At 36.0% G+C, this 27,990-nt stretch overlaps 1 protein-coding gene across 2 annotated transcripts; it reads right to left on the reverse strand.

Annotated features, from left to right (window-relative positions):
• Positions 1 to 125: 125 nt before the first annotated feature.
• On the reverse strand, positions 126 to 27,989 carry LOC106071286 (uncharacterized). Of its 2 annotated transcripts, XM_056009337.1 has the most exons (17): positions 27,815 to 27,989; positions 26,470 to 26,582; positions 25,000 to 25,106; positions 21,945 to 22,044; positions 20,975 to 21,205; positions 18,665 to 18,756; positions 17,313 to 17,403; positions 15,566 to 15,763; positions 13,787 to 14,011; positions 10,096 to 10,260; positions 9,387 to 9,501; positions 8,401 to 8,530; positions 6,476 to 6,622; positions 2,799 to 2,925; positions 1,794 to 1,976; positions 983 to 1,158; positions 126 to 651 (listed from the first exon to the last, which is right to left on the reverse strand). In XM_056009337.1, the coding sequence occupies exons 2-17, from the start codon at positions 26,531 to 26,533 to the stop codon at positions 157 to 159; spliced, it is 2,646 nt and encodes an 881-aa protein (XP_055865312.1). In that variant the 5' UTR covers positions 26,534 to 26,582; positions 27,815 to 27,989; the 3' UTR covers positions 126 to 156. The 2 variants fall into 2 exon arrangements, with proteins under 2 accessions (XP_055865312.1, XP_055865313.1); XM_056009338.1 differs by lacking the exons at positions 25,000 to 25,106; positions 26,470 to 26,582; positions 27,815 to 27,989 and adding an exon at positions 23,201 to 23,449.
• Position 27,990: the final 1 nt, after the last annotated feature.

Here is a 27,990-nt window from a genome sequence, read left to right on the forward strand (position 1 = left end):
ACATCATCATCATAATTAATGTAATGAATAAAAAATTAAATTTTCCTCAGGCCTAAATACACACAATTTTGTATTTAAACTATGTACTTATTTTACTTTATATCCGATCAACATATTTAGTATAGGTTATCAATATTTATAAATTTATTTGTGGTTTTAAAGTGATCTCAAAAACACTATAAAATATTTAACAACTTTTGCTAAGTCGGAAATGACTAACATAAAGAGAACAGATGACAGAATGATAATCCCTGTTCCCCCACACACTTGTGCAGATCTCCTGGAGTCTGGAGCACAGATCAGACTTCTTTTGTAAGAGGACAGCTCCAATTGGTTTAATGTCAAATAGGAAACAATGGCGTCTATTTCCGCTTTACTGCTGATCGGGGTCGTCACGGAGTTCCCCAATGTTCTCTTTGTGGATACATTATAGCTGGTATTGGACTGAGTCTGTGTGGTTAGGGTTGTCTTTTCCTGTGTGGTTGTATCTGCGATGGTTGTTATTTCTGGTGTCATGTTAAGAGACTGAGTAGAGTAGATCATCTCGGTAATGGTGGACTGGGAGCTAGAGTCACTAGTTGTGTCCCTTTCTTCTTGACATGAAGTTGGACGTCCGTTTCTGATAGACTGCAAGTATGACTTGTGTTGGAACTAAATTAAACAAAAATACACATTAGACTAAATCTTGAGCATTGAGTTAATCCAATAAAAAAAAGTGTAACCCTAAGTGTGCAAGTTCACATCTGTTTAGTAAATAAGGCAACAGTGTAAACATAGAAAGTTATCCAGCTAAATGTGTATATATATATGACTAAGACTAAGACTGCTTTATTGATCCTTACGGAAATTTGTTGTGATTACAAGGACTCTTTTCTCATATAAAGACAACACAACAGAAAAATACACATAAATACAACAGACACAACATAAAGAGTTCACATATATATATATATATGTATAGAGAGAGACTATGTACAGTTACCAGTTCAAGGTTTGAAGGTTGTGCTGCATCCTTAATCCCCATTGGGTGACAAAAAGATGACGTCGACTCATGGCCAATCACATACGCACCAAATCGGCTTTGTGTATTGGCTAGTTGGATATGTAAGTATGTCACGTGACTAAGTAAGGTTGTATCACAGCCTAAAAGATTGGTACCTATGTGAGGAACCAAACATTCAATATGAAGATCAAAGTAAAGATCTTTAGTTAAGATTTTTTCTAAGAGGGAAAATGATACTCGTTGAGTAAAAAAGTAGGAAACATGGTGGCTAAGTGGTAAAGTGCTTAGCTTCCAAACCAAAGGTCTCGGGTTCGAATCTGTTTCAAGATTGATTTTGAGTTTAAGACAGCTCCAAGTGCAGCCAACTCTAATGGATACCTGGCATAAGTTAGGGAAAGTAAAGGCGGTTGGTTGTGCTGGCTACATGACACCATCGTTAACCGTTGGCCATAGTAACAGATGCCTTTATACCATCTTCTCTGAAAAGTGGTACTTTCCAGACTTTTTACCAATTGTATATCAAATCACTCTGTCTTTCTGTGCCAAATTGTGTACACGTTATTTCTTCAACACCCAATCTTGGATCAAGTTGAAACTTTACACAATCATTTATTGTAGCTATCGAAAACAACATGAATCCATTTAAATTAATTAAGCAATTAGTCAATTAATTACTGGTAATTATAACGTTTAGAATAGAGAGTAGTCAATAATGGTTTTTTAAAAAAAACGTAAATGTTATTTCCCCTTTCAATTAGTATTCTCATATAGCTAGAACTATTATACGTACCAGTAATATTTTGACATGTCCACTGTACTGACATGTCATTAGTCACTATGTCCGAGGATGAGTTGACCTCAGCAATAATATAAATATTGACTGTGTAGATATCAGAAACTTGTGCAAAGGTATACTCATATCTCCAGTGACTGGATGCTAGCAGGGATGTTACACATAACTCTTGGTGGCTGTCTAGATTAGGTAGAAATATATAGACCTATGTAAGTATTTTAAAACTTTTTTTGCATAACTTACAGTTCACAATTCCTTGAAGTATAAAAGACCAAGATTAAATTATTATAAAGTTTATATCATTTCACTCTGTCTGGTAAAATGTTTGAAAAAGTTATTTCTCCAAAACCCATTTTCGAAACAAACTGAATATTTCACAATTATTTGTTGTACCAAAAAAAAAACAACATAAAAAATATGTTTAAAAATTATAAATTATTATATCAACTACTGGCACTAAAAACAATATAGCACGATATAAACAAAGGAAAATCAATCCTTAAGTTTTAAGAAATATGGCTAAATGTGTAAGGTTTCGTTTTTGTAAATGATTGCACCTGTTATTTTTCCCACATCCATTCTCGGATCAATTTGAACCTTTCCATAATTATTTATTGTACCTAACAAAACATAAATCAGTTAAAATATTAGCCAATTAGTTAATTAATTATGCTTAATATAAAAAAGGATAATAATTTGTTCATTATTATTTGATATAGTAGAGAACGAAGAAGAAGTTTGATATAGTTGTAAATATGGAGTTATTATATTATATAAGCTTTTTTTTTTTAAGTACTTTTTACATTTTACTTTCAATTAAGACAGAGATAAAGGTGGGGGGGTGTTGGATGGTCAACAGGAAATGTGAGTGAGTGTGTGTGTGTGTGTGCAAGGTGATCTGTGGAAAGAAGAAAATGGGGGTCAAAACCCTAATGTCGTTCAGTACACAAACTGCCTGTGACAAAATAACACTAACACAAAAAATACAAATAAATTGCCTACATGTAGGTTTGGATAGAATCTGGTACACATACAAACTTCTGTTTCCTCGAATATAACATGCTGTGTCTAGCAGGAAGCTATACGTGTCACCAACATAGTCTAGAAGTATTGTCCTGTTGGAGCAAAGCTTCAAATCAAGACATAAGAAATTTAGTTTAGAATGGCAAAAAAATGTGAAGAAAAAAAAGGTTGCTGCATATTTTTATATTTTAGATAGACAGACATAGAGTAATATATACAGACAAACATAAGGGCAGGCGACAGACATGCAGATAATTAGATAGATAGATAGAAAGATAGATAGATAAGATAGGGCCTATATAAGATAGATAAGATAGATAAGATAGATAAGATACATATGATAGATAAGATAGATAGATAAGATAGATAAATAAGATAGATAGATAGATAGATAGATAGATAGATAGATAGATAGATAGATAGATAGATAGATAGATAGATAGATAGATAGATAGATAGAGATAGATAGATAGATAGATAGATAGATAGATAGATAGATAGATAGATAGATAGATAGATAGATAGATAGATAGATAGATAGATGGGGTTAGGGTTAGGAATCAAAGGTCAAATGTTCCGAAATACTGATTACGGTATTAAAAATGCAACAATTTGGAATATATATCCTAGAGCAGGGGTGGGCAACCTTTTTGGATCGAGGGCCGCATTTCTTTCAATTTGGGAATGGCGGGCCGCAAATGTATATACAACTTGGAAAGATACTCTAGCTAACTTTTAATTCATAGTTACACTGTATTATATTCACGTTTCTTTTTCCACACTCCACGTTAAGGAATTACAACAAGAGTTAGCAATTTTTTTAATCAATTAATAATTTTAAAAAAAATTGCTGTTGTCTTTTTATACCCTTTACCTTTACCTATCCCTTAGTCTGTTGGACCGTTGGGGCACCAGGCAAGATTTGTCGACCGTCTTTCTCCATTCCTCCCTTTTTTTTGCCTTGTTCAGAACCTCTCTCAATGGCAGGCCTGTCCATTCTTTAATGTTGTCCTCCCATCGCTTTTTCTGTCTGCCTCTTCTTCTTTTCCTGGCACTGTTCCCTGAAGAAAGGTCTTTGCGAGCCCCGTAGATCTCGTAATGTGGCCAAAGGTTTTAAGCTTTCGTTTTTTCACAATAGTAAGCAGGTCGTCATGAGCTCCGATCGCTACAGTAACCCTGTCTCTGATTTCTTGGTTTGTGATGCGGTCTTTGAATGTGATGCCTAGGATCCTTCTGTAGCATCTCAATTCCATTGCTAGGACCCTCCTCTCAAGCTCTGCATTCAACGTCCACGACTCACAAGCATATAAAAATGTGGCCTTGACCAGAGAGCGCATCAGTCTGATTTTGGTGCCGAGGGCTAAGCCCTTATCTTTCCATATTATTTTAAGTTTTGAAAGGGCTGCTGTGGACTGTGCTATTCGGGCCAATAATTCGGGTTTTGTTCCCTCATCTGAGATAATAGCTCCGAGGTATTTGAAGCTGTTAACTCTAGTTAGCTTTTCACCTCCAATACTGATGCCTCTTTTAAAGCCCTGATGGCTATTGGTCATAATTTGAGTTTTTTCGGCATTTATTTGCATGCCATATGCTGCGGAAGTCTTGTCAATGCGCATCACCAGGTCAGCTAGTTCTTCTTCTGTCCCTGCTAGGCCGTCTATGTCATCTGCGAAGCGCAAGTTAGTAATTCTTCTTCCTCCAATGCTAACAGTACCTTCATAGCCCTCGAGGGCATCTTCCATTATCCTTTCAAGGAAGATATTGAAGAGTGTTGGTGACAGTAGGCAGCCTTGTCTTACTCCAACTGTGGTTTTGAACCAGTCCCCAATATTATTGTTGAAGTACACCGCACTGGTGGCCTCCTTGTAGAGGTTCTGGATAACTTTGATTATGTTTTTATTAATGTTGTACTTTTCCATTGTCGCCCAGAGTGCTCCGTGCCATACTCGATCGAAAGCTTTCTTGAAATCAATAAAGACATGGAAAAGATTCTCTTGGTGTTGGAGATATTTCTCACAGAGTATTCTGAGGTTTAGGATTTGCTCTGTTGTGTCTTTTTATATTAGGCTACAATAACCCAAAAATATACAGTTGTGCTTAATGTGCAGTATTTTACTTTTTACACTCGCGCATAATGTTCCGGAACTGTGGAACTAGCTTACTAGTTGTTACCCTTGTGACTGCTGTCAAATTACAGTCAGTCGAAATCGACCAGTAATTATACCTGTTTAGTTTCCCCCCACCCAAAATATAATGCTTGTTCACTGGATGAGACAATATATGTTCCGGAAGTTAAATGTCAGGACGAGCGAAACTTGCCCTTTTGGAGCATCACCAGAGAATGCTGACCATGTCCTTCAATGGTGCATACTAAATCAGAGATCAGAACAGGACTCTGGCCCCAACCCAAAGTCCTCCTATAGAACCAAAACTATTTGGAGAACTGCCGGTATCTGGAAAGCATTGCGCGGTTCATCTTAGATATAGAATTACTGATCTGAACTCTCTAACATGTGAAATGAGAACAAAGAAGAAGAAGAAGAAGAACAGATGTATGTTTACCCCAATAGTGTGAACAGCAGCACATTTTGTTAAGTGTTGACATACAAATTCTGGCACCCATAAGACTCCTATGGAAGTACTAACTGGAAATTCTCTTTGCTCGGAGTTATGTCCTCTGGAGCTGAATCAGCTTCTGCGCTAAATGGTGAGCTAATGGTATTGAAAACCGGTTCTTGACGTCTTAAAATTTGCTTTTATAAATTGCACAATTAGGGAATCTAAATAAGTGTTGTACTTTAAATCATTTCACTAGAAATAGTTTCACCTTTCAGCAAAGGAAAATGACAAAACTTGTTTTCTTTTGCTTGATTGTAGAAATGGGAAAGCCTTGTTTGAAAAGATTTAACATCCATTTACATTTCATATGCAAGGGACTCATTGCATTGGCATTTATCAAATCTGAAATCTGTCTTCCTTCGATTTTATAGTGATCTCGTTTACTTGCCCATGTTAAGATAGAGGAAATATTGGATTATTTTGTTCATAATCGGAATTACCTGTGGTTAATGCACCCTAGATCTTATAAGTATGATTATTATTGTATATCGTCTGTAGTGAATTTGAAATTTTATGGAGCTTTGTGCAAACTTTCCTGTTTAAAGTTTATGGTTGAGGTATTAAAAAAACCCACCATTTTACTCAGGCAAAGATCGAGCTCCACCAGTTGTCACCCTTGCCATCTTCTTCCAAGCATACCCAACATTCAATATAGATCTTCATAGCATTGAATAAATACTGATCAGAGATTGTGTCTTGGATTGAGTGTATTGATGTATAGCCAATAAGCATAGTCTTCGTTTGCTTGAAACTTTTTATAATGACAGTTTCAATAATTTATATTTATATTATTTTTAATATATTTTTATTTTTATAAGTATATACTGTGGGCACACCTGACTTCTGAAGGTGTCGGCGGGCCGCATAAAACACTCCAGCGGGCCGCATGTGGCCCGCGGGCCGTAATTTGCCCACCCCTGTCCTAGAGAGATCTATACTTGTTCTTCTAATCACAATAGCAGTCAATCTTTTTACATCGTTAGAATTAAAACCAAAATTCCCTATTGTGTTGTTGCTATCTTTCAGTGGATTCTTACGGCAGTAATGAGTGTCCAGTTGTTGACTGCTTGTAACTGCACATGTGTTTCACTGTCCGGGATTCTGAATGGGAAACTGACGTAGTCGCTTCCAATGTAGGCCATTGGTAGTACATCGTCCAGTGTGGTGTCAGCAGCCATCGGGATCTGTTAGGGGATTAAATATTTTATGTGTCATTCTTAAGACTAAAAGATAACATACTTAGAGATACAATATTACGAGGAGACTATGAAAAAATAAGCATACCAAGATGAGAAAATGATAGATGAAAAGACTTTTACTAATGGCCTCCCTAGACCAAAATATTTACATTCACACACCACTATCGCTTTGTCACATTCTGTGTTTAGGTAATTCAATCGTCTGGCGTCCACAAAGAACTATTTGGATTTGTAATGAGAGCGCTAGTCAAATACTCAATGCTATGTCTTCAATGTCTAAGATTGAGTGCAGTGTTTCACATGACCACGCAAACCCAGTTGCGACCTGAACATTTTTCCAAATCTGATGCAGACAACACCGTTGTTTTCCTCACGTCTACTGAGCCTGTTTTCTTTGGGCCTCAAATGTGTGTCCAGCGGGAGAGCTCTCCAACTGTCTCTTTCGGGGGCCATATGCTACTAGCTACTTTTTTTCTACGCTAGTTATGGCGCCTGAGTTAATCTATATAAAGCTGAGTTAATCTATATAAAGCTGAGTTAATCTATATAAAGCTGAGTCAATGTATATAAAGCTGAGTTAATCTACATAAAGCTGAGTTGATCCATATAAAGCTGATTTAATCCATATAAAGCTGAGTTAATCTATATAAAGCTGAGTTTATCCATATAAAGCTGATTTAATCTATATAAAGCTGAGTTAATCTATATAAAGCTGAGTTAATCTATATAAAGCTGACTTAATTTATATAAAGCTGAGTTAATCTATATAAAGCTGAGTTAATCTGAATAAAGCTGAGTTAATCTATATAAAGCTGAGTTAATCTATATAGAGCTGAGTTAATCTATATAAAGCTGAGTTAATCTATATAGAGCTGAGTTAATCTATATAAAGCTCTGTTAACGCTCCTTTAACGCCGTCATCCTTCAAGCTTGCAAAAAGAATAAAAATCGCTTTTGGTGTAATAGAGTTAAATGAACATTAGGTTGAACGGGCCTATACTGAGGTGGGAGAGGCATTCAAGGCAGTGATGCATGCACGCTCGTACTTCGTTTTATCATCGTGATGATGTCTTCGTCTTGGACACGTCATCTTGTAGTGGGCAAAAGACGTTAGCTAAATAATGTCACGGCAAACATTCGACTAGTCTGACGTCAGAAAGACGGGTAGACTCTTGAATCGCATTGGCGAATACGTCGTGAAATGACGTGATTAAAAGAGCATTTTGAATCGATCTTGTTGCAGATAACTCTCGTGAAGAAAGTATGAAGGTCCTATTTAGGAGATGAAACCATGTCACTTTATATATATATATATATATTATTTTTTAAGCTTATTATGTTGATTATATTCAAATATCTATTTATAGCTATAGTACAAATACAACTGAAATCTTGTCCTTGAAAAGACAGACCGCCTTTCCCCCCCCCCCCCCCATTGTAAGTAGTTCGAGCTGCACAGTTATAAAAACGCTCCATTTGATGACTAATTTAACTGTGTCAACATATTTATTATCATTAAGACATTTTATATACGAATGAGACTTCTGCCTCGCCATTTTGTTTTTGAAATGAACTGTACAAACTTTATAATTCACCAAATTTAATTTCTTTATATAGTTTAATTTATACAACTTTAATTTATAAATTGGTTGTCTTTAATTCAATTCAACTTCTTATGATTTATTACTGAAAATATCAAATCCACATATAACTAGTTTAATTGTATTTGAAATATAAATATAATGTCACGGCATATATCTTACCCCAGTTCCTCCTAGTGTGAGAATCACAGGTTCTGTAGAATACAGGTAAGTTCCATCAAGATTTGTCTGCAGGTTTATATTTAAGGTTTGATACAGTGACTCTAGAACTGCTGTCATGTTATCAACAATACTGTAAGACAAGAGGCAGTCAAATAAAGAACTAGTGGAAACATCGCTGGTACAACTGTATAAATCTTACAGAAGATAATGTAGAAATGCTATAAATAATTTGAAGATAAGTGCTACACATTTCATTGTCTGGTCGGAAGCTTTTTTTAGAACATCGGTCTGAGTTTTAAACATTTTTATAATTTGTTAATTTATTTATAATTAATCATTAAAAATCTTAATTTATTGGCCATGGAATATTAGAATTATAAGTCTTGCTTAAGAAAAACAATCAGGTGAGTCAGCATACTTATAAGCAAAAGGTTTCGCTTTCGGAAGACCAAAAAGATCCGTTTGATAGACTTCAAGGAGAAATCGGATTTTCAATATCTCTTTTATTTCATATCTAAACGCGACGGACAGACGAACAGAATAACAGGCTACAAATGTTTCCTATCTCGGGGGCTGCTGAAATGTAAAGTAAAAAAATATGTAATAAAAAGATGAAATAAAGCAAATCTGAATGCGTTTTTTAAATATTTAAAAGCCAATTACTTGTTTGAAATACTTGCTCTGTACTTGATAAAAGCTAAAATAAAACATCAATTTGGCTCCATACTGCAGTTTCAGTAGTATCATAGCATACAGCCAAAATGTACACTCTCTCTTGATTCACAGATTAGCAATTATAATAAAAAAGAAAAGCTGTTCATTTGTTTCCATGAAGACAGCTAATTTAAGATGCATGTCTACTTTTATTTGTACTTTCTGTGTGTAATGTATATATATACTTCCTTGATTGCATGTTTTTCCCCCACTTTATCTCTTTATTTAGCGTATTAATTCTAGGTTTGAAATAACAGAATCTAACTATTTACCTTAAAGAGATGGTCATGTTACCAATCCAAACTGAAAGTGTTTCTGAGTGGAAGAGTAAACTTATATGATTTGAATTACTGGACATTGATGTTACAGTCAGAGATGCTGTTGATGCTGGGGATCAAATTGTCTGATATCTTACTGGATATACACAAACGTATTTTCTACATAAACATTTTAATTTTTTGTGTACAGATTTATTTATTATTAATATAAATCCTTACATTTATTGTCAATATAAAGATATTTTTAATCTATTTATTACTAATATAAATACATTTTTAGTTTTTTTCATTTCTAATATAAATATATTTTTTATTAATTTATTTTAAATTTATTTATTTTCAATATAAATCTATTCTTTATTAATTTATTTATTTTTAATATAAATATATTTTTAAATTTATTTATTTTCAATGTAGATATTTGTCTAATAGAGAAAGATTGAAACAGCTAAATCTTTTTTCTGTTTGAGTAACATTTTGTTTATTCGGTATATAAAATATTTGCCTCATAACATTTTATCTTTGAGCTGAACTCTATACACACGTAATACAAATCAGTTGACTCTCTGTACTTCTCTATATAGCCGCTCTACGCCATTCATTATGTAATCATTTTTGTTAAAAGAAAGATAATCAAAATTTATGATGACAAACATAATGGTGGGTAGTGTCCCTTTAACAAAGACGCAAAATAAATAAATACCGTTATAAAAAGATGTGGATAATGGCAAATAGGATGACTCTGATAGAAAAGAATACATTTGGATAGGGTACAGCAAGGTGGAGCTGATTGTTGATTGGTCCATTATGTACAAGACAACAGTCACTGGTTGACTGGAGTTGACCTCGACATAGCGAGTATAGATACCTATAATAATCAACAAGATATACAAATTACATAACATAAATATTTTTAAAAAAATATATGCATATACAAAACTTTTTTTTTTTTTTTTGGTCAATCCTTTCAATAATAAACTAAATGGGAATTTTTTTTTCCAAGAATCAGTAAACATACTGACAGTAGGCGGCTCCTGCGGGTAAAACCTCAAATCCAAGTCTCAAACACTGGCGGATCCAGAACTTTGGAGTGGGGGGGGGGCGATTTTTTTCCAAACCCTAACCCTAACGCCCAGTAAACCCTAACCCTATGCATAAACGTGCGTACATCATATATATATATATATATATATATATATATATATATATATATATATATATATTCGATATATGAGAATAAAATTAGACTGTTTCTCAATCTTCGGCGAAAAAACAACAACAACAACAAAAAAAACAGTCATGTTGAGGCCTTTCTCTTGCACGCTTGTGGGGTCTGGGAGAGCGCTGTAAGCTTCCTCAGTGGGGTTCGGGGCGAAGCCCCGACACCCAAAAGCGTTATCTTGCATTTTTCAATGCAGAAACTGATTCTCCTGACATCTACAGCTTATTATTCATCAGTGAGATTCGTAGCGAAGCCTCGACGCTAAAAGCGTTTTCTGGCATTCTTCACTTCAGTAACGCATTCTCCTGACCTACAGCTCATTATTCATTCTATTATAAAGGACCTTTTGAATAATGTGGAAAAATATTCTAATATGAATTTATAGTCCCTTAATACATTGCAAATACAACCGATTTGTTCCTTGAAAAGATAAGATACCCAACATATTTAGATTAAGGCTTTGAGGATCGCCGCCGAAAAAAAAAATTCGATTAATGATATTCAATAAAATTCAAGCATAAATTTTGAGTTATAGTCCTAAATTTATTTAACTAGAAAAATATGAGATAGAGTAAATGTTGGAAAAAGTCGACTAGGAAAAGATTATCTGGCTTTTGAACTCATCTCAACCGTGACTTTTATATTGAAAAATTTCGTTTGAATTATAACTTTTCCAAAGCAAAGTCTTTCTTAAAATAGTTATGATAAATTCATGTGAAATTACATAAACTCTTTCTGGAAAGGGGAAGGGCGGTAAAATGAAAACGATTAATCCTCGCTCCTTTTTATAATTTCTGCTAATAATTGCATTTTGCATTAAAGAATAAGGGTTGGGCGACTCGATATAATAATTTACTTTATAGCATATATAAATTATATTAGTGATACATTTTTTAAATTTTGTAATTTCTTACTATAATACAAAAAGTAAAAAGTATTGGTTTGTCCGATGGGGGGAAGGTGTTTACATGTATCGCATTTCCACCTGTTTATATTATATAGATATTCGACTAATTTTGTTCACATATTATGATTTCTCCATAAAAGTTGGATCGCCCCCCCCCCCACTCAAAGGGTTTCGATTTCGAAGTGCAGTAGAGGTATTCGCCCCTCCCCTTCCAATCGGCCAACAGGTGAACGACATAATATAAAGACCGGTTAAAATACCAATAACAAGTTTTAATCATATAGATATTTAATTGATTCTGTTAGGAAGCTGTGATTTCTACAAATAAATAGGACCGCCCCCCCCCCACTCGAAAGTTTATGGTGGGTGGGGGGGGGGGGCGGATTGATAGCACCACCCCCTCCCGACCCTACCAAATCGTCCAAAATCGGCCAGTGGGGGGCGGGGGCGATCGCCCCTACCGCCCCCCCCCCGGATCCGCCAGTGGTCTCTAAGCAATCGATAGATGATAAACTGACCAGAACAGGCCATTGTTTTTATTAACAGACTATGTTGGCGAGAATCAAATCGTCTTCCGTTTGTTGACTTTGTGATCTTGTTGGCGTTTCGTTTAAGCGTAATGCGTTTATGTATTTCTACATAGTTTCTAAAGCAAATGAATGTGCATTAAGTCACAATGCTTTAAAAGGAAATAAATATCTGGATAAAAGATTCCTAGTTCTGGAGCTAATGTAAGTAGTTGTATTAGCATCGCTGTCAAGTCCAAAGCTTACAAAGAGAGTCAAGTATATGAGGATATAGAAAAGAAATGAACCCGTGCAATGTTCGTATTAAGTACAGAGTACTAAGGACTGTTTGATGATTTGTACGTATCGTAATGTAGTTATCATACATAAGACATTAACTAATACAAACTTTTAACTGTTTCGACTATTTCAGACACGATCGATGTGAACATAAAATCGGAGCTTTAATTTTCATAAAACATTATGCGCGTGACATACAGATGGACAGAAAGACACCATAAACACAACAGCTTGATTTACTTAACGGGGGACGATAACACAATAAGGATCCTTGAGTCGTACGGGAGCCATAAATCTGTGCACTACTCAATTGATGAAAACGCTTCAGTACGCGGTCAAACACACTGGACTTTAGCATTTATTAGGTGCATTTAATGCTGCCCATAGAGCCATATCTACTATACCTAAAATATAGGTTCAGTTTTGTTTTGCGGCTTGAACTGAGCTGTGAAGTATTTGAAATCACCAAATTGATAACCAATGAACTAACGATTTTGCTTGGAATTAAAGTGCATCATTTGAAACAGAACCGACGATAAAGGGAAATGTCACTTAGGCATTTAAATGGTCCAGTAAAATTGTTAAGAAAGCAGAATAGGTAAAGAAAAACAAAATAAATCTAGTTGTCCAGTAATATACTGACCAGTTGTTGTGTAAAGAAATACGCTTGCCAGAAGAAAACAAGTCACTAATGAATATTTGGAGAATATGTCAAGAATCAATGTCTAGAAAGGTCTTTTTAAAAAGAAAACAAGAAAGACAACGCGAAGTATCGAGGTTCTGACTTGACGACATGTGATGTGGCAACGCGCTAACGGTCTAAACAGCCAATAGGTCGTAGGTCTCTACTCAGGCCTTCAATGATGATTGGTCTCGGTTTATCACGTGACTCTGTCAGCCAAGCTATCATGTGGTATAAACACTTGTACAGTTTACACCTGGGAATATTTTCACTGCAATTTCTTTCATCGTGGAATCTATATTCATTTTCTGTCATAGCGTTGGAAAAAAGTGTACTTCGATCAACTTATAAACCAAATGGTAGGTTCCAGATAATCTAGGAACAGTAACTCAAATCCTACTAGAAGTTGTAATAAAATTGGGAATTAATCGGATCTGACCGAGACCAATCGATATAGAAGGCATGAAGACTGAACCGCAACGTCACAACCAGTGGGCAGTTTAGACCAACAGCTCATTGCCACGTCACACGTCTGTGCGACGTGGCAACAAGATATTGGTCTAGAATACATAAATGGTAGTGACGTTGCAATTCAGTGTCAAGGCCATCTATAACAAAGGGTCTTGATCTGAGCAACACTCTGTGAACTTGCTGCCAGTTTCGGGTATTTTCATAACATTTTATTATACATTCATTGAGAGATTGATTCTAGATGATAGATACTGTAGACTCCAAGACTAAGATGAAAGTTACAATAAACACAAGAAGTAGATCTACCTGTCGAGCCAAGAATAATATTATTTTCCACATAGAAGTTAACAGCTGTTCCTGGGGTCAAAGGGTTTATAGTTAATGCATCTGAAGTGCCATCGCTATTAACCTTGAACCTGACATAAACGACGTCATTAAATTTCGAGGTCACTTGAAGCAGTCCTTGTAAACTTGTCTTCAAGAGTCTTGGGAAGACAGCTACGTACACTTGCTGGTCAGTTGCAATAATAGCTGTTTGAAGAGAATATGTGTTAGATTTCGGTTGAAACAACAATAACAAATTATTATAAAAAGTTTTACAGGGTAATATAATTAATTTACAATTTGCTTATAAATAAGGCTGCTTGTCGTATGGCAATAGTCCCAGGCGGTCAGCTCAGTGGATCTGAGTTCGAACTCCGCCGCCGCCATCCCCTGATACCATTTGAGTAATTTGTGGCTTTGTGCTAGGGCGTGATAATCTTTTTTTCTCAACCCAATGTTTAGGTGTTTAACGGGAATGCGCTGTTCTAGTTGTGATGAACAGAATTTGTCATAAACAGATCTAAAGTTTCGGCACTAAAAATTACTCAGTGGATCAGTATCTTGAAATTGTGTTTGGTCGTGTTGTTGTGTGTTTGGTCGTGTTGTTGTGTGTTTGGTCGTGTTGTTGTGTGTTTGGTCGTGTTGTTGTGTGCTTGGTCGTGTTGTTGTGTGCTTGGTCGTGTTGTTGTGTGCTTGGTCGTGTTGTTGTGTGCTTGGTCGTGTTGTTGTGTGCTTGGTCGTGTTGTTGTGTGCTTGGTCGTGTTGTTGTGTGTTTGGTCGTGTTGTTGTGTGTTTGGTCGTGTTGTTGTGTGTTTGGTCGTGTTGTTGTGTGTTTGGTCGTGTTGTTGTGTGCTTGGTCGTGTTGTTGTGTGCTTGGTCGTGTTGTTGTGTGCTTGGTCGTGTGGTGTGTGTTTGGTCGTGTTGTTGTGTGTTTGGTCGTGTTGTTGTGTGTTTGGTCGTGTTGTTGTGTGTTTGGTCGTGTTGTTGTGTGTTTGGTCGTGTTGTTGTGTGCTTGGTCGTGTGGTGTGTGTTTGGTCGTGTTGTTGTGTGTTTGGTCGTGTGGTGTGTGTTTGGTCGTGTTGTTGTGTGTTTGGTCGTGTGGTGTGTGTTTGGTCGTGTTGTTGTGTGTTTGGTCGTGTGGTTGTGTGTTTGGTCGTTTGGTCGGGCTTCGTAATCTTCATCTCTGAAGAATTTCCCAAAATATAACAAACGAATACATTAAAAGAACAGAAGAACAAAAAACAATCTAGTGAGATCCCATCCAACAATGTACCGCCTAGCCGTCATGCCCAGCTAGTGCACTACATTAAAAAAAATTCTTGCCAACTAGCTACTGATAAATAAATCGAAGTCTGATGTATTGAAGGCATTGATTAGAAAGGATTCTTTAAAACAATAGAGATAAGGCCAAGGTGATACACATAAAACCTCCAATTAAACATAGATGGAGTAAAGATAGCAATCCTATCGTATCGACAATGTCACGTGATACTTCAAATTTGGCAACAAAAGGCTTGTTTTAAAAATCACTAAAAATACAATAAAATAAAAATGAGTCTTGCTAATCACGATTCAAATGTGCTGATCGAAAGGGAAAAAAATGACTTTCTGGTCGTGTGGTAAACGCTGCACTGTCATCTCGATTTTCCTGGACTCAAACCCTGCACGAAGCCACTCCTCGTCGTCCAGCTTTGAATTTGGACGAGGATGTATTAATGTAAATCTAGTCATATTAATATGACTAATCACATAGAACACTACCTTTTTGGCAGACAAATCCATGAGTTTCCTGGCCATCTCTTGCTTTCAATGATGAAATATTTGCCACGTTGCTCATCAGAAGACTATTGTTAAGGCAGCTACCTTCAACAAATCGACTGAAGTTACCAGAAACTAGATTTCCACTGACATACCATTGAAACGACTTGCTACAATTAATAGTGATGCCTCCAATCCAAGCTGTGTGACATTAAATAACACTTTCACTTTAAATATGTAAGTCTAAAGCGTAACTAGAGCTTATTTTACTTAAATTGTAAGCAGACAGATATCTCTTTGCCACTATGGATACCATGCACTTACCTGGCACAGGAGATTACAATGATCCACAAGGTCATGTTCTCCCTAGCCAAGGTATAAAGCAGCAGGAGGAATGCTCCCGTCGCCTCAGCGTGGCCCTCCTGTGGAAACGTCCGCCAAGGGAGTCGGATAGGCCAAGTACGGTAGCACACATAGCTCTCAGTGGGCTACCACACGTACGGTCGAGAGACTGTACACTGCACGTGGTAGGGATGTAACAAAGGCTCGCTAACCCGTCCAATCCCCAATCGATACGTTCCCTAACGGGGGCCATAAGCGCTGTGATGGACCCTCGCACGGGTTCGATGGGACATTATAGGCATAACAAGGGCCCCCACGCGGCTCGGCCTCCGGCCTCGCACGGGAGAGGGAACTCGTGCGGGGCTCAAGGGGGTCGTGACTAGCGACACACCGGGTGTGAATACATGATCACTTCGGATAAGGCGGGACTTCGGACAGAGGGATTGGTGAAGAGCCGATGCCTCATCCTGGTCATGGATAAAAGCCTTTTCTTGGTCAAGAGGTCCATAATAGGGAACGGGACGTTCTCGGTTCTTAAGGACATCTGAATCAGGTATAAAGCAAAACCCAAAACTAATAAAATATATTTGCCGCCTATACCTCCAAAGGCAATTAAAAAAAAATAAAGAGTCTTATTGACTATTGGCTTCCTCTTCTTAAGATGCAATGCAACACATGACTTGATATCAATATTTCTATGACGTTGCAACCTGTATATATTTAATAGGCCTATACATGTCTAAATAATATATTTCACTTTAAACTGACAATTTAAAATGTCTGATTTAATTAAACTAACCCAAAGAAACAAAATGTATATTTTAAAAAATCTTGTTTAAAAACAAAGCTTATCAAAGGGAGAGAACTGTAAATAAATATATCATATCTCAATACTGCAGTAATAAACTCCCTTTTTCTATATAATTCAGACATAATAAATTACCTATAATTGATTAATTAATTGGCTACTTTTTGTCTATTGATTCATGTATTTTCATCGACTAGGAATAATTATGCAAAATTTTATCTTGATCGGACAATAGGAAGTGGGAGATAAAACATGTATAAAACGTTAAAAAGGGAAAAAATCCACATATATGGACCTATAATCTCAATAAAGTGAAATTATTCTCCCTTTTTTTGAAATCAAACAAAATAATTAATTACCAGCAATTAATTTATACATATTGTTTAGAAGGACCCTGATTTGTTACTTTACAACAAACAATTCTGTGAAGTTTCAACTTAATCCGCGAACGGGTGTTGGAGAACTAACGTTTTAAAAAATTTGTTTAGACAGACTGATTGAGTGAGTTGATTTAAGCTTTGTAAAAATTATTTATCCATCAACATAAACAGGCCTTATTGACTATTAGCCTTAACTAGATAATCACAATACTTGTATTACCGGTTGTATTGTAGAGGTAGACATTCAGAAGTTCTTGGACTTGACTTGTCTCTGGTTCTGCCAGGTGTGAATTAAGACTTAGACAATATTCCTTTAAAACAATTTTTGTAAACTTTGTCAAAACTATCTATATAGAGAAAACAACAAAACATTCTAGTATTTATATAACAATGATTTTAAAAATTCACTGGTTTTATTGATATTGTTCATCGAAGTCATCGATCCTAAGACCAAGCCCTCCATTGATCACTAGTTCACCTGAAAATCTATCTAATGTTTTAAAATGACGAAGCTTATATCAACTCACTTCTTCTGTCTTGGTGGAATCTTGTCAATGTTATTTCTCCCACTCACCATTCTTGGATCAAGTTGGATCTCATTCACCAATCGTAAACAAACAACATTTAGTCACATGTTAATATTGATAAAACAAAGGAAAAAACTGTCACGTGATAGCCTTTGTTTATTAAATAATAGATCGTAATTTGTATAAAAGAGATAGAGAATCATGTGGCAAAATGTTGTTTGTTTACGATTGGTGAATGAGGTCCATTAGCCAGTGACGATGATAATACGAATAAATGAAAAAATAACCAATCAACTAATCTATTAGTCTTAATTAATGCATTTCGTTTTATATAGAGGCAGTATGACCTACTAAGCTAATGTATAGAGAAATAGATCGTTTGCTAAACTGTTTAAACTAATTGAACTAAACAACATTCTACTTTTTATAAGCTATTGGATAAGTTCCTCCTTCTTCCTCCTAGCTATCGACCACATGTATAGAAGAGCACTGACTCAGATTGCCTTCGATATTCCATGGCATGGACGGAATCTAATGGCGGACATGGACTTCCCTGTCAACGTGGCACTACTCGGGTCTACAACTAAATGCCTACAAGAAATGATGGAGAGCTTAGATAGAGAGGCACCCACAACTGACTTCCACATAAACTTGTATAAAACTAAAATTATAAGGCAAAAGGGGCCGCTGTCAGACTTGGTAAGTCAGGTCTTGAACAGTTGGACAAGTTGACATACCTAGGACCTAAGCAGCATTCTAGCAAACGATGGGGATGCCTACCATGACGTAGTGTGCCGAATAGGAAAGACAGAGAGCATTTTCCAAAGGCTGCGGCCTATTTGGGCAAGCCAAGCCAAATCCACCTGTTTAACAACTCTCATCGAAACAGTGACTTGTGCATTCAAGACATGGAAGTCATCTGCTAAAATTGAGAAAAGGCAAAAATTGGCTCAGCAGAAATGGCTACGATGGATTTTAGGAGTCTGCCGAAGGATGAGCCCACGAGAGATTCTTCCTTATCTCTATACGCCATTAACCAACCTACCTGTGCACTTTGCCAAGACACTGCTGAGTTGTAGTACTTGTAACACTTGCCATATCCGTAGAGAGAGCCAGAAAAAAAAGCATCACACGGGTCTGGGAGAGAGATACATGTCACTTTAGATTATAATCATATCTTTGTATTTATTTTTCTTGTCTGCTTCACAGACTGCCCCCGCCCTGCACCATTTAGAACGGGACAACTTTTGGTACAGAGACACTTTTTTTTCCGCTCCAAGAAGTAAAGAGTCTAGTGAACAGGGATCTGAAGGTTGGGGGGGGGGGGGCAAAATCCTTCATCCAGTCTGGCGGGTGACAGCATTTCTGGGAAGTATGTTGTTGATCTGGACTAAGGTTAGGCTGAAAGGACTCCGCGTGTTGAAGCCTCATGGGCGTAGCCAGGGGGGGGTTCTTGGGGTTCAAACCCCCCCCCGAAATGAAATCCCCCCCCGCAGGGGGGGGGAGGGATTAAGTGACTGATTTTTGCTTTCATTTGTTTATTTTAGGTGAGATTTTAATACTAAATCATCACTTACCACAGCACAGCCGAGGCAGTTTTGAGTTAAAAACCCTCTGCCAGGGGGTTTTGAGTTTAAATCCCCCTACCAGGGGGTTTCGAGATTATAAAAACCCTTATCAGGGGGTTTTGAGATACAAATCCCTCTACCAGGGGGCTTTGAGTTTAAAACCCCTATAGGGGTTAGGGTTTAATATTCTTAATTCTTATTAAATATTCTTTATGAAATATTTGATTGCGTAAATTAAGTGTGAATAGTCTTCTGCCGAAATTGAAAATCATTAAATGTGTCTCAACAAAGATGGCTAAGACAGATTTTAGGAGTCAGTCATAGAGATCGGGTCTCAATCAAAGAAATCATATGCCGAACTGGGAGTCGAATCCTTAGTAAGGTTGTGACAGAGCGTCGCATGAGGTTTTGCAGGACATGTTTTCCGACAAAATGAATTACGCAAAATCAGAGTTGCGGAAACAGCTTGCCGGAAAATGCGCCAAACGGTGCGAGAGGGTCTAAGTCAGTAAGAATAGCACATTAGGTTTTTGAAATAAAACTTTTTAATAGCAAGGTAATGCACTGTAGATACCTCAGAATATGCATTTTGTTGGCTTTAAATACCAGAAATAGTGCTCGGCGAACGCTGCGAACTCCTCCAGACCCCCTTGCTAGCAAGGGCGGGGAGTCTACAATAAACAATAAACGTCTTCCGAAAGGGTCAGAATGTAATAAAGATTAATTATGTACACACACACACATATATTTATATATATAATTTTTTTTTCGCGGGGGGGGGGGGAGGTCGGGGGGGGGGGAACCAAAACCCTCCCCGAAAAAAAATCCTGGCTACGCCCATGATTAAGCCTGGATAGTGTTTCTCATACATAAACATCCACAATAGTTTCCTGTAACTCGTCTCTCTAAATTAAAAAAAAAAACACTCCCTTTTCAGACCTTGCGATCTATAGGGCAGATGGTGTAACAGTTTTTTGTTGCTATTGCCGATGGTTAACGAGGGTGGCATTTGGCCAGCACAATGAACAACCACCTTTTTTCCCCCCACTAATGTAAGGTGACTTAATGTAATGTGAGTTGAGTGGACAACCTAAAAATCCCAGTCTTCACCGAGATTTGAACTCGACACCCCTTAGTTCAGGAGCTCAGCACTTTACCACTCAACTCCCTTTCCATAAATTTTGTATACATATATTAAACTTTTAAATTGCTTAAGCACAAGTATGCGTTGTATGTTTCCTGTTGTAATACACCCTGTTTGTGTATGTTGTACTTCTCAAACGATTCTTTATGAAATATTTGATTGCGTGAAAGATGGTAAGGATCACGTGGGTTTAAAAAACAACAACATGATATTTGAGTAGACCAACTAATCACGATTTTTCTTCTTATATATTAGCAAAAGTCTCTCTCTCTCTCTCTCTCTCTCTCTCTCTCTCCTGTCTTACTCATCTTGCATATGACAAAGATCTATATGTTTGAACAACGTAATATTTACAAGAAATACACTTCTTACGGGCACGGCAAAGATCAAAGGGGGCTTAATCTATACAAGTGGGAAAAAAACTATGACGTCATGCAATCACAAGGTCTAAAAAAAACTCGGGTAATTAAAAGAAATTAGAAACTGTCGGTCTTTTTCTAATCCCACAAGTTAATTCTATACCTCATGATTGCAGGACTTTATAGTTCAATCGTATATTAAAATTTAAACCCCTTTGATCTAGCCTTGTCTGTGACAATAGTAAATAGTAATGACCTCTTTGAGAAAATAATAGTACATGTACCTGACTGACAAATGAACGCGTTCCTAGATGAACAGAAGGCATCATTGATATATGTAAAGCTCTTCGTAGCTGCTATCTGAGCACAGTTCTCTGTCGCAATGGAATTTTCGGTGTTGTCCGGAGGTTTTGAACCCCACAAGTATGGCACCATGGAACTGTTATCAGACGGCCAAACAAAATGGCCTTCGAGAGCAATGTCATTCGCTCCAATCCATGCCAACAAATAACTACCTGAAACAAGATCAAACAACGTATCTCAACCCTTGGAGGAGAATTGCGTACTAAGTGTATCCTCAACTCTGTTAATTGAATGTTGCTCCTGGCTGATTAAGTCTACCCGTTCCACGCTCTTAATGGCATAATGGAAGAAAGAAGACTTGTACTAATTTGTTCAAGAATATAGAATACGAAATGTGCCTTTATCTTTGTGTCTTTGTATATCTTTCTGAGTATTTTTAATGGTTGTGTTTTAGGTTTTACAGGCTGGACTCAAACAATTATTTTTTTTTTCTGACCATCATTCGTATTTCTTTTAGTAAAAAAACTCAAGCATTCGATATAAAAGGGAAAAATGTACAACTAAGCTAATTATAAAATTTTCACGTAACTGACAAGTATCAGACGTTCGTTCAGCAATGACGATAATTACGTCTTAGCCCAAATCCCCTGAAGGAGGGCAAGGCTAGAGCCAGGGACTATTACAACAACAGTCCAGATTCCAGACTACTAGACAGTCATCAAATCAGGAGCTAAAAGTCATTCTTCAATATTTGTCAGATCAAGATTCATTTAAGGGGCGTAACTGTTTATTTTATATCCCTTCACTGCCTTTACTTTTCTCACGCTGTCCAAGGTCTGCAGCAGTGACGTCCATTCATAGGTCATAAGAATCCTCTAAGATGTTAATATTATAATAATAAATATTATTTTCTACCATAAGCGAGGATTTTATTTCAATTGTACCACAAACCAGTTATCGCAGACTGCACGAAACTATTCACCCCTGTCATTTCCTTTTGTGTAATTGGTTCTGCCAAAGTTCCGGCGTAAAAGTTTTGATAGCAATAGTCCTGAAAAAAAGAGGCATTCATCTCGAATGACATTAGAATGGACAAAGAAAAAAAAAACTATTTAAAAAAAAACAACAAAATGTATCAATTAGATTTATTCAGTCATGTAAATAAATTTGTAATAGATCTAGACAAACAATAATAAACATGTGCGATTAGAAATATTTGTTTACCAATTGTTTTTTTTTTTAGCGCAATTTCATCCTTTTTGTTTTCTCAATACGCTATAATCCTATCTTTTGTCAGGACCTGTTAGTAGGGGGTAGTTGGAGAAAGAAAGGGGTATCTGGGTGATCGCTTTTTAATTGTATCTTTTAAAAAAAGGGAGAGAACGACCTGAATACAAACTTGTGGGCTAATGCCTTCTCATGCTTCTCAAGCCAACGCGGTAATCACTCTGCGAGCGAAGAGTCTATGGGCATGGAAGATTGTACAGTTATCTATTGTTTCTATTTCATGTTTGTGTTCATCAAGCCTCAGACGACAACCTATAAAGGGGACTAATTCAGCTTATACCACCACTTCAGTTAAGTACAATTTCTTTCCCTTATTCCAGATTCAAAACAAAGTAATCAATTACTAATAGTCAATCAACTTTTTTTTTATTGATTTTTGTGTTGTCAGGTAAAAGAATAATTGTTTTGAAATTTCAGCTTGATACGAGATTGTGTGTAGGAGAAATAACGTGTACAAACATTTTTCCAGACAGACAGACAGACAGACAGACAAAGCGAGTTGTAAAAAGAACGATTACAAATAAATAAATACTATTTTTTATTCCTCCCCAATGTAGCGGTGGCTGAACGGTAAAGCGCTTGGCTTCCGAAAAGAGATCCGTGGTTCGAATCCTATTGAAGACTGGGATTTGTAATATCGGGAACATCGGGCGCTTCTAAGACCACCCAGCTCTAATGGGTACCTGATATTAGTTGGGAAAGTAAAGTCGGTTGGTCGTTGTAATGGCCACATGACACCCTCGTTATCCGTAGGCCACAGAAACAGATGACCTCTACATCATCCGCCCTATAAAGCAGAAGGTCTGAAAGGGGAACTTTACTTATTAATGTATCAATCTACTCAAAGCATACAAACTTCTAGTTTGGTGATACAGATCTAGACATGGTCACATTTATAGAGAGCAGACTAGACTAGAAACCTGGATCTAGAGATATGCTAAGACTATAGTAGATTCTAGTTTGGTGATACAGATCTAGACATGGTCACATTTATAGAGAGCAGACTAGACTAGAAACCTGGATCTAGAGATATGCTAAGACTATAGTAGATTCTAGTTTGGTGATACAGATCTAGACATGGACACATTTATAGAGAGCAGACTAGACTAGAAACCTGGATCTAGAGATATGCTAGGACTATAGTAGATTCTAGTTTGGTGATACAGATCTAGACATGGTCACATTTATAGAGAGCAGACTAGACTAGAAACCTGGATCTAGAGATATGCTAGGACTATAGTAGATTCTAGTTTGGTGATACAAATCTAGACATGGTCACATTTATAGAGAGCAGACTAGACTAGAAACCTGGATCTAGAGATATGCTAAGACTATAGTAGATTCTAGTTTTGTGATAGGCCTGTTGATATCCAGACTAAGAAACAGTAGCCCCGACAAATTTCTAGACACGACGGTGCGCAAAATGTTCCCGTACTTCTATTTAATTATTGAACTCTTTAATGAAGAATTAATTAAACACCCGTTAGGGTTGTGTGTTCAAAATATAGATTGTCTAGATTATAGAATTATATATTATATCTTGACTGGAAACCGGAAATACATTTTTATCCGCGACTGATCGATTCACAGGCGTATCTATATATAGATTTTTATGTACGTAAACTGTTTTTTCAGGCTCTAAGGGGAGTCGCCCCAATCAATCTTTTCTGTCTTAGAAAAGTAATGATCTTTAGTTTTCAAAGTTTAGAAATAATGCAAAATCATTTCTCGGATATTCACGAAAATATATGAAACAAAGCCATTTCCAGTTTGTTTCCATTGAGATAATGTTTCAAAAATCCTAGATGGAAATAATTCATGTTGATTTAAATCATATTTGTACATTTAAATAGATTGATTACCTAGATCTTTCTAGATTATGTATCTAAAAATTGCAAAATAATAATTATGAGACGAGGGTACTCTTATTTTTGATGTTCAATTACTAGATTTAGATCTAAAAATTAAATTATATGTTACATAGGTTAGGGTTGAAAAACAAAACAGCTTTACTTCTTTTAATTACTTTAGAAAACAACGCCTTGATCCAACTTTCTAAAACTTTTTCACGACATTTTTTGTAGCGACATGAAGCTCTTCAAAATCGACACTGGCAACTGGGAAGAGGTGGCACTGGACAGATTCACATGGAGAGAGAGCATAAAGGAAGGGTAACGGATTGCAGATGTCATACACAACAGAAACAGAAAGAAGGGTGAAAATGCAACGGCGCCTGGTGATTATATATGCCCAACCTGCGATCGCAGCTGTGTATCAAGGATTGGCCTCTTTAGTCACACAAGAAGTTGCAAAGGGAAAAGCTCGTCTCTCGAGACGTAAAATGCCACAGAAAAAGTCTCCATGTCCAGTCTAGATATAGTAAATATAGGTCTATGGTCTAGACCTTCAGACCAAATGTAATTTTAAGAAGATTGTTTTTAGAAATATTATAACAATCAAACCAAAGTTTTCCATGTGGGGCTAATCAGCAAGTATATTTTCCCCATAGATATACATATATTGACAAATTTCTAGAACAAGTTTTTCGATATCCGTCTTCAGATTTGTTTTAACCCACGAAGAATTTGCGAGCTGTAAAGAGGAATTGTAAAAATTGCAGAAAAAATTAAAAATGTCTATGTCTTCCATTTGATGAAAATCTCCAATAGCTTTATTTCCCCCAAATGTAAATGTAACTTGTTTCCATCTTCTAACTTACTTGTGCTGATTGCCAATTTAAAAGGATGTTGAAAAGTTTAAAACATTTGCCATCTATTAAGAGAGTTGTATTATCCAATGTTGAACAAGGGTCAGCTCTGACGTTGTCTGAGGAGGACAAAAAAAAAAGGAACAGTGTCATCCTTATAATGATAAAACATGAAGTCATTTAATTAATGGTATCATACATGGACAGTATTTAATGTTAATTCTTTATTTACCGACACTGACTTCTTTTACTTTTTAATGTAAAAATAAAACAGTAATTATTTCTAAATAGCCGGATATTATCCGCGGCCTGCGGGCCTTAGTTTGGGTATTTCTAGTCTACTGGATTGGATTAAGATCTATGTCAAACTTGGACAATGTTCCTTTCAAGTTTTCTTTTCTTTCGCCATGAAAATAAAAGTACTTTGTGAAAATGGGTTTACCCGTTAAGCTGATATATTCATAACATCTATACAATGAAAATGGGTATTCCCGTTTTGTTACAAAGTATCCTTCATTAATAGAGATACTTTTTTAAATTTTTTTTGGGGGGCCTCCGATTTTGGGATGGACATTAAAGTTACACCATTATCTCCGCCTTGATCTTTGGAACATTTATGCCAGGTTTTATTAAAATTGGTCAAAAAGGTCTTGATTTTTATTCGAGACATACATACATATATAGATACATACATACGTATATACACACATACATATATACATACATACATACATACATACATACATACATACATACATACATACATACATACATACATACATACATACATACATACATACATACATACATACATACATACATACATACATAACAACATTTATACATACATACTTTTACATACATACTTCTTACTTTCAATTAAATATATTAGATGTAATAAGATTTAATGACATTATTCTAGAGCTATATTTCTTTAAAGATATTTGCAAGGTGTAAAGGATAATAAAATAAATAACTTGTAGAGTATTGTTCTCTAAACCTTGAAATTAGTAATGTGGAGGCCGATTGTTAAATGCTTGGCTAAAGAGCAGAGGTGTCCAGAGTTTGAGTCCCGATGACACGGATTTTCAGCTTCGGGCTTTTTGGTCCACCCAGCTCCACTATGTACGTCACAAACTTTTGAGTTGGTAAAGGCGGTGGGTTGTTGTCCTGGTCACATGACATCCTTGTTAACTGTTAACAGTCGGTCTAGAAACAGATGAGTCTTACATCGTCTGCCCCCTTAGATCGCAAGTTCTGAAAGGAGAACTTTCATTTTCTATATATAAATTACACACACACACTCTCTCTATCACCTTCTCTTTTCTTCTCTTTTCGTTTCTCTTTTCTTCTCTTTTTTTTTCTTGCATATATTTCTCTCAGCTCTCCATACTCCTTTATGAGACAAAACTGTTTTCTTCCATTATTTAATCATATAATCTTACTCTTAATCTCTAGACACACTTATTTCTAAGAACTTACTCAATTGAGAATCAACTAAAACAAAGGCCGCTGCCAACAGTAGGACGTTCTTGCTGAAATACATCACAACGTGAAGTCAATTGTCAGGGACAACAATTCAAGTGGACATAAACCTGAGTGCAAATAAAACAAAAAGAGTAATGTAGCTAAAACAAACAGCAGGTTGCCACTATCAATAAAGATATGGTTTTTAAATTAACAGGTAACTTACAAAAAAGTTAGGGGAAAAAAAGACAATTCCTCTTTTACGAAGACGGTGACTTTTTTTTTGCAAGAGCGATTAATTTTCTCTTAATAGCTAATTAAAAAAGCAATAGAAAAAAAGAATACTTGAAAAAAACAAAAAAAAAAAAACAAAAACAACACAGCTTATCTAAGTGGAAGAGCCGCCAATTAATGCCATTTATCTTAAAATAAAAAGTTAAGCTCCATTTCAGCTATATAGACCGAAATTAATTAATTAGTACGAAATGATTAAACAATAGGTTAATTTTAAAATTGATTTGTGTATTGTCATCGACTATGATTAATTATGTACACTTCAATTCGATATCAGAATGGAACGTGGGAGCAATAAGAGTTAAAACATAATAAGGGAATAACTACTAACATCAGCATCTATCATTAAGTAGCATTTATTACCCTTATGTCGATATCAAACAAATAACTAATCACTAATAATTAATTAACTAATTGTTTCTTTTTTTTTAATTGATTCATGTCTTGTCATGTTCAATGAATAATTGTGCAAAGTTTTAACTTGATCCGAGAATGAGAAATGGGAGAATAAACATGTTCAAACTTTTTACCAGACAGACAGAATGACTGACAGATAGACAGAGTGAGTTGATATAAGGTCTGTAAAAAAAGGAAATTTTTGTACTCCGTTCCAGTACCCCGTATCAATGAATCTATTAAGAGTAGATACAATTCTAATGAAAGGTCTAGACCTATAAGACGGTGCCAATTATAAATTTATCTCTTGAATGAGTGAATGCGGGAACACCCGCTGACAAATATGTTCCCTTTATAAAGATTATTTAAACCTCCTAGTGAAAGTTCATTGTAGAAGTAAATATTTCGAAAAAATTAAAACGTCAAATCCGATGTCACTAAATGCCTAGTCATTATTTTCCCAGTGGTATTTATAGGCTTTTAAATGTATACAAAAATGTTTAGAGTCGCTTTAACACTCAGCCATTTATTTTGTGTAATTAATTAATTAATTTAAATCGAACAAGGGAAAATTTTTTTATCTGACTGATATGGAGGTATAAGTTTAATTATTTCCCATTTTTTTTAAATCGTTTAAAAAATTGAAACTAACAATAGATAGCCATAAAACCTTTTTTTCATAAGCACTCCGTTGGCACAATGGCTAGTGCATTGGATTGGGAAGACATTTCGCACTTTGCCCGTAACATATATATTAGAAGCAATCTGCAAATAAAAAAAAACAACAACCAAACACTATAATCTGTAACAATGTATGTTTTAGATTAAACAAAGTTTTCTCTTTGG

Source organism: Biomphalaria glabrata, chromosome 14 (assembly GCF_947242115.1).
Source record: "Biomphalaria glabrata chromosome 14, xgBioGlab47.1, whole genome shotgun sequence".
Taxonomy (NCBI): domain Eukaryota; kingdom Metazoa; phylum Mollusca; class Gastropoda; family Planorbidae; genus Biomphalaria; species Biomphalaria glabrata.

What these genes read in the sequence shown, in the direction of transcription:
- LOC106071286 (XM_056009337.1), bottom strand. Translation starts at nt 26,533, where the DNA reads ATGTATTTCAGCAAGAACGTCCTACTGTTGGCAGCGGCCTTTGTTTTA. An exon ending in CGCGTTCATTTGTCAGTCAG is followed by an intron (nt 18,757 to 20,974) that starts GTACATGTACTA and finishes TCTCTCTCCCAG; the next exon opens with ACCCGTGTGATGCTTTTTTT. An exon ending in AACATGACCATCTCTTTAAG is followed by an intron (nt 8,531 to 9,386) that starts GTAAATAGTTAG and finishes CTTGTCTTACAG; the next exon opens with TATTGTTGATAACATGACAG.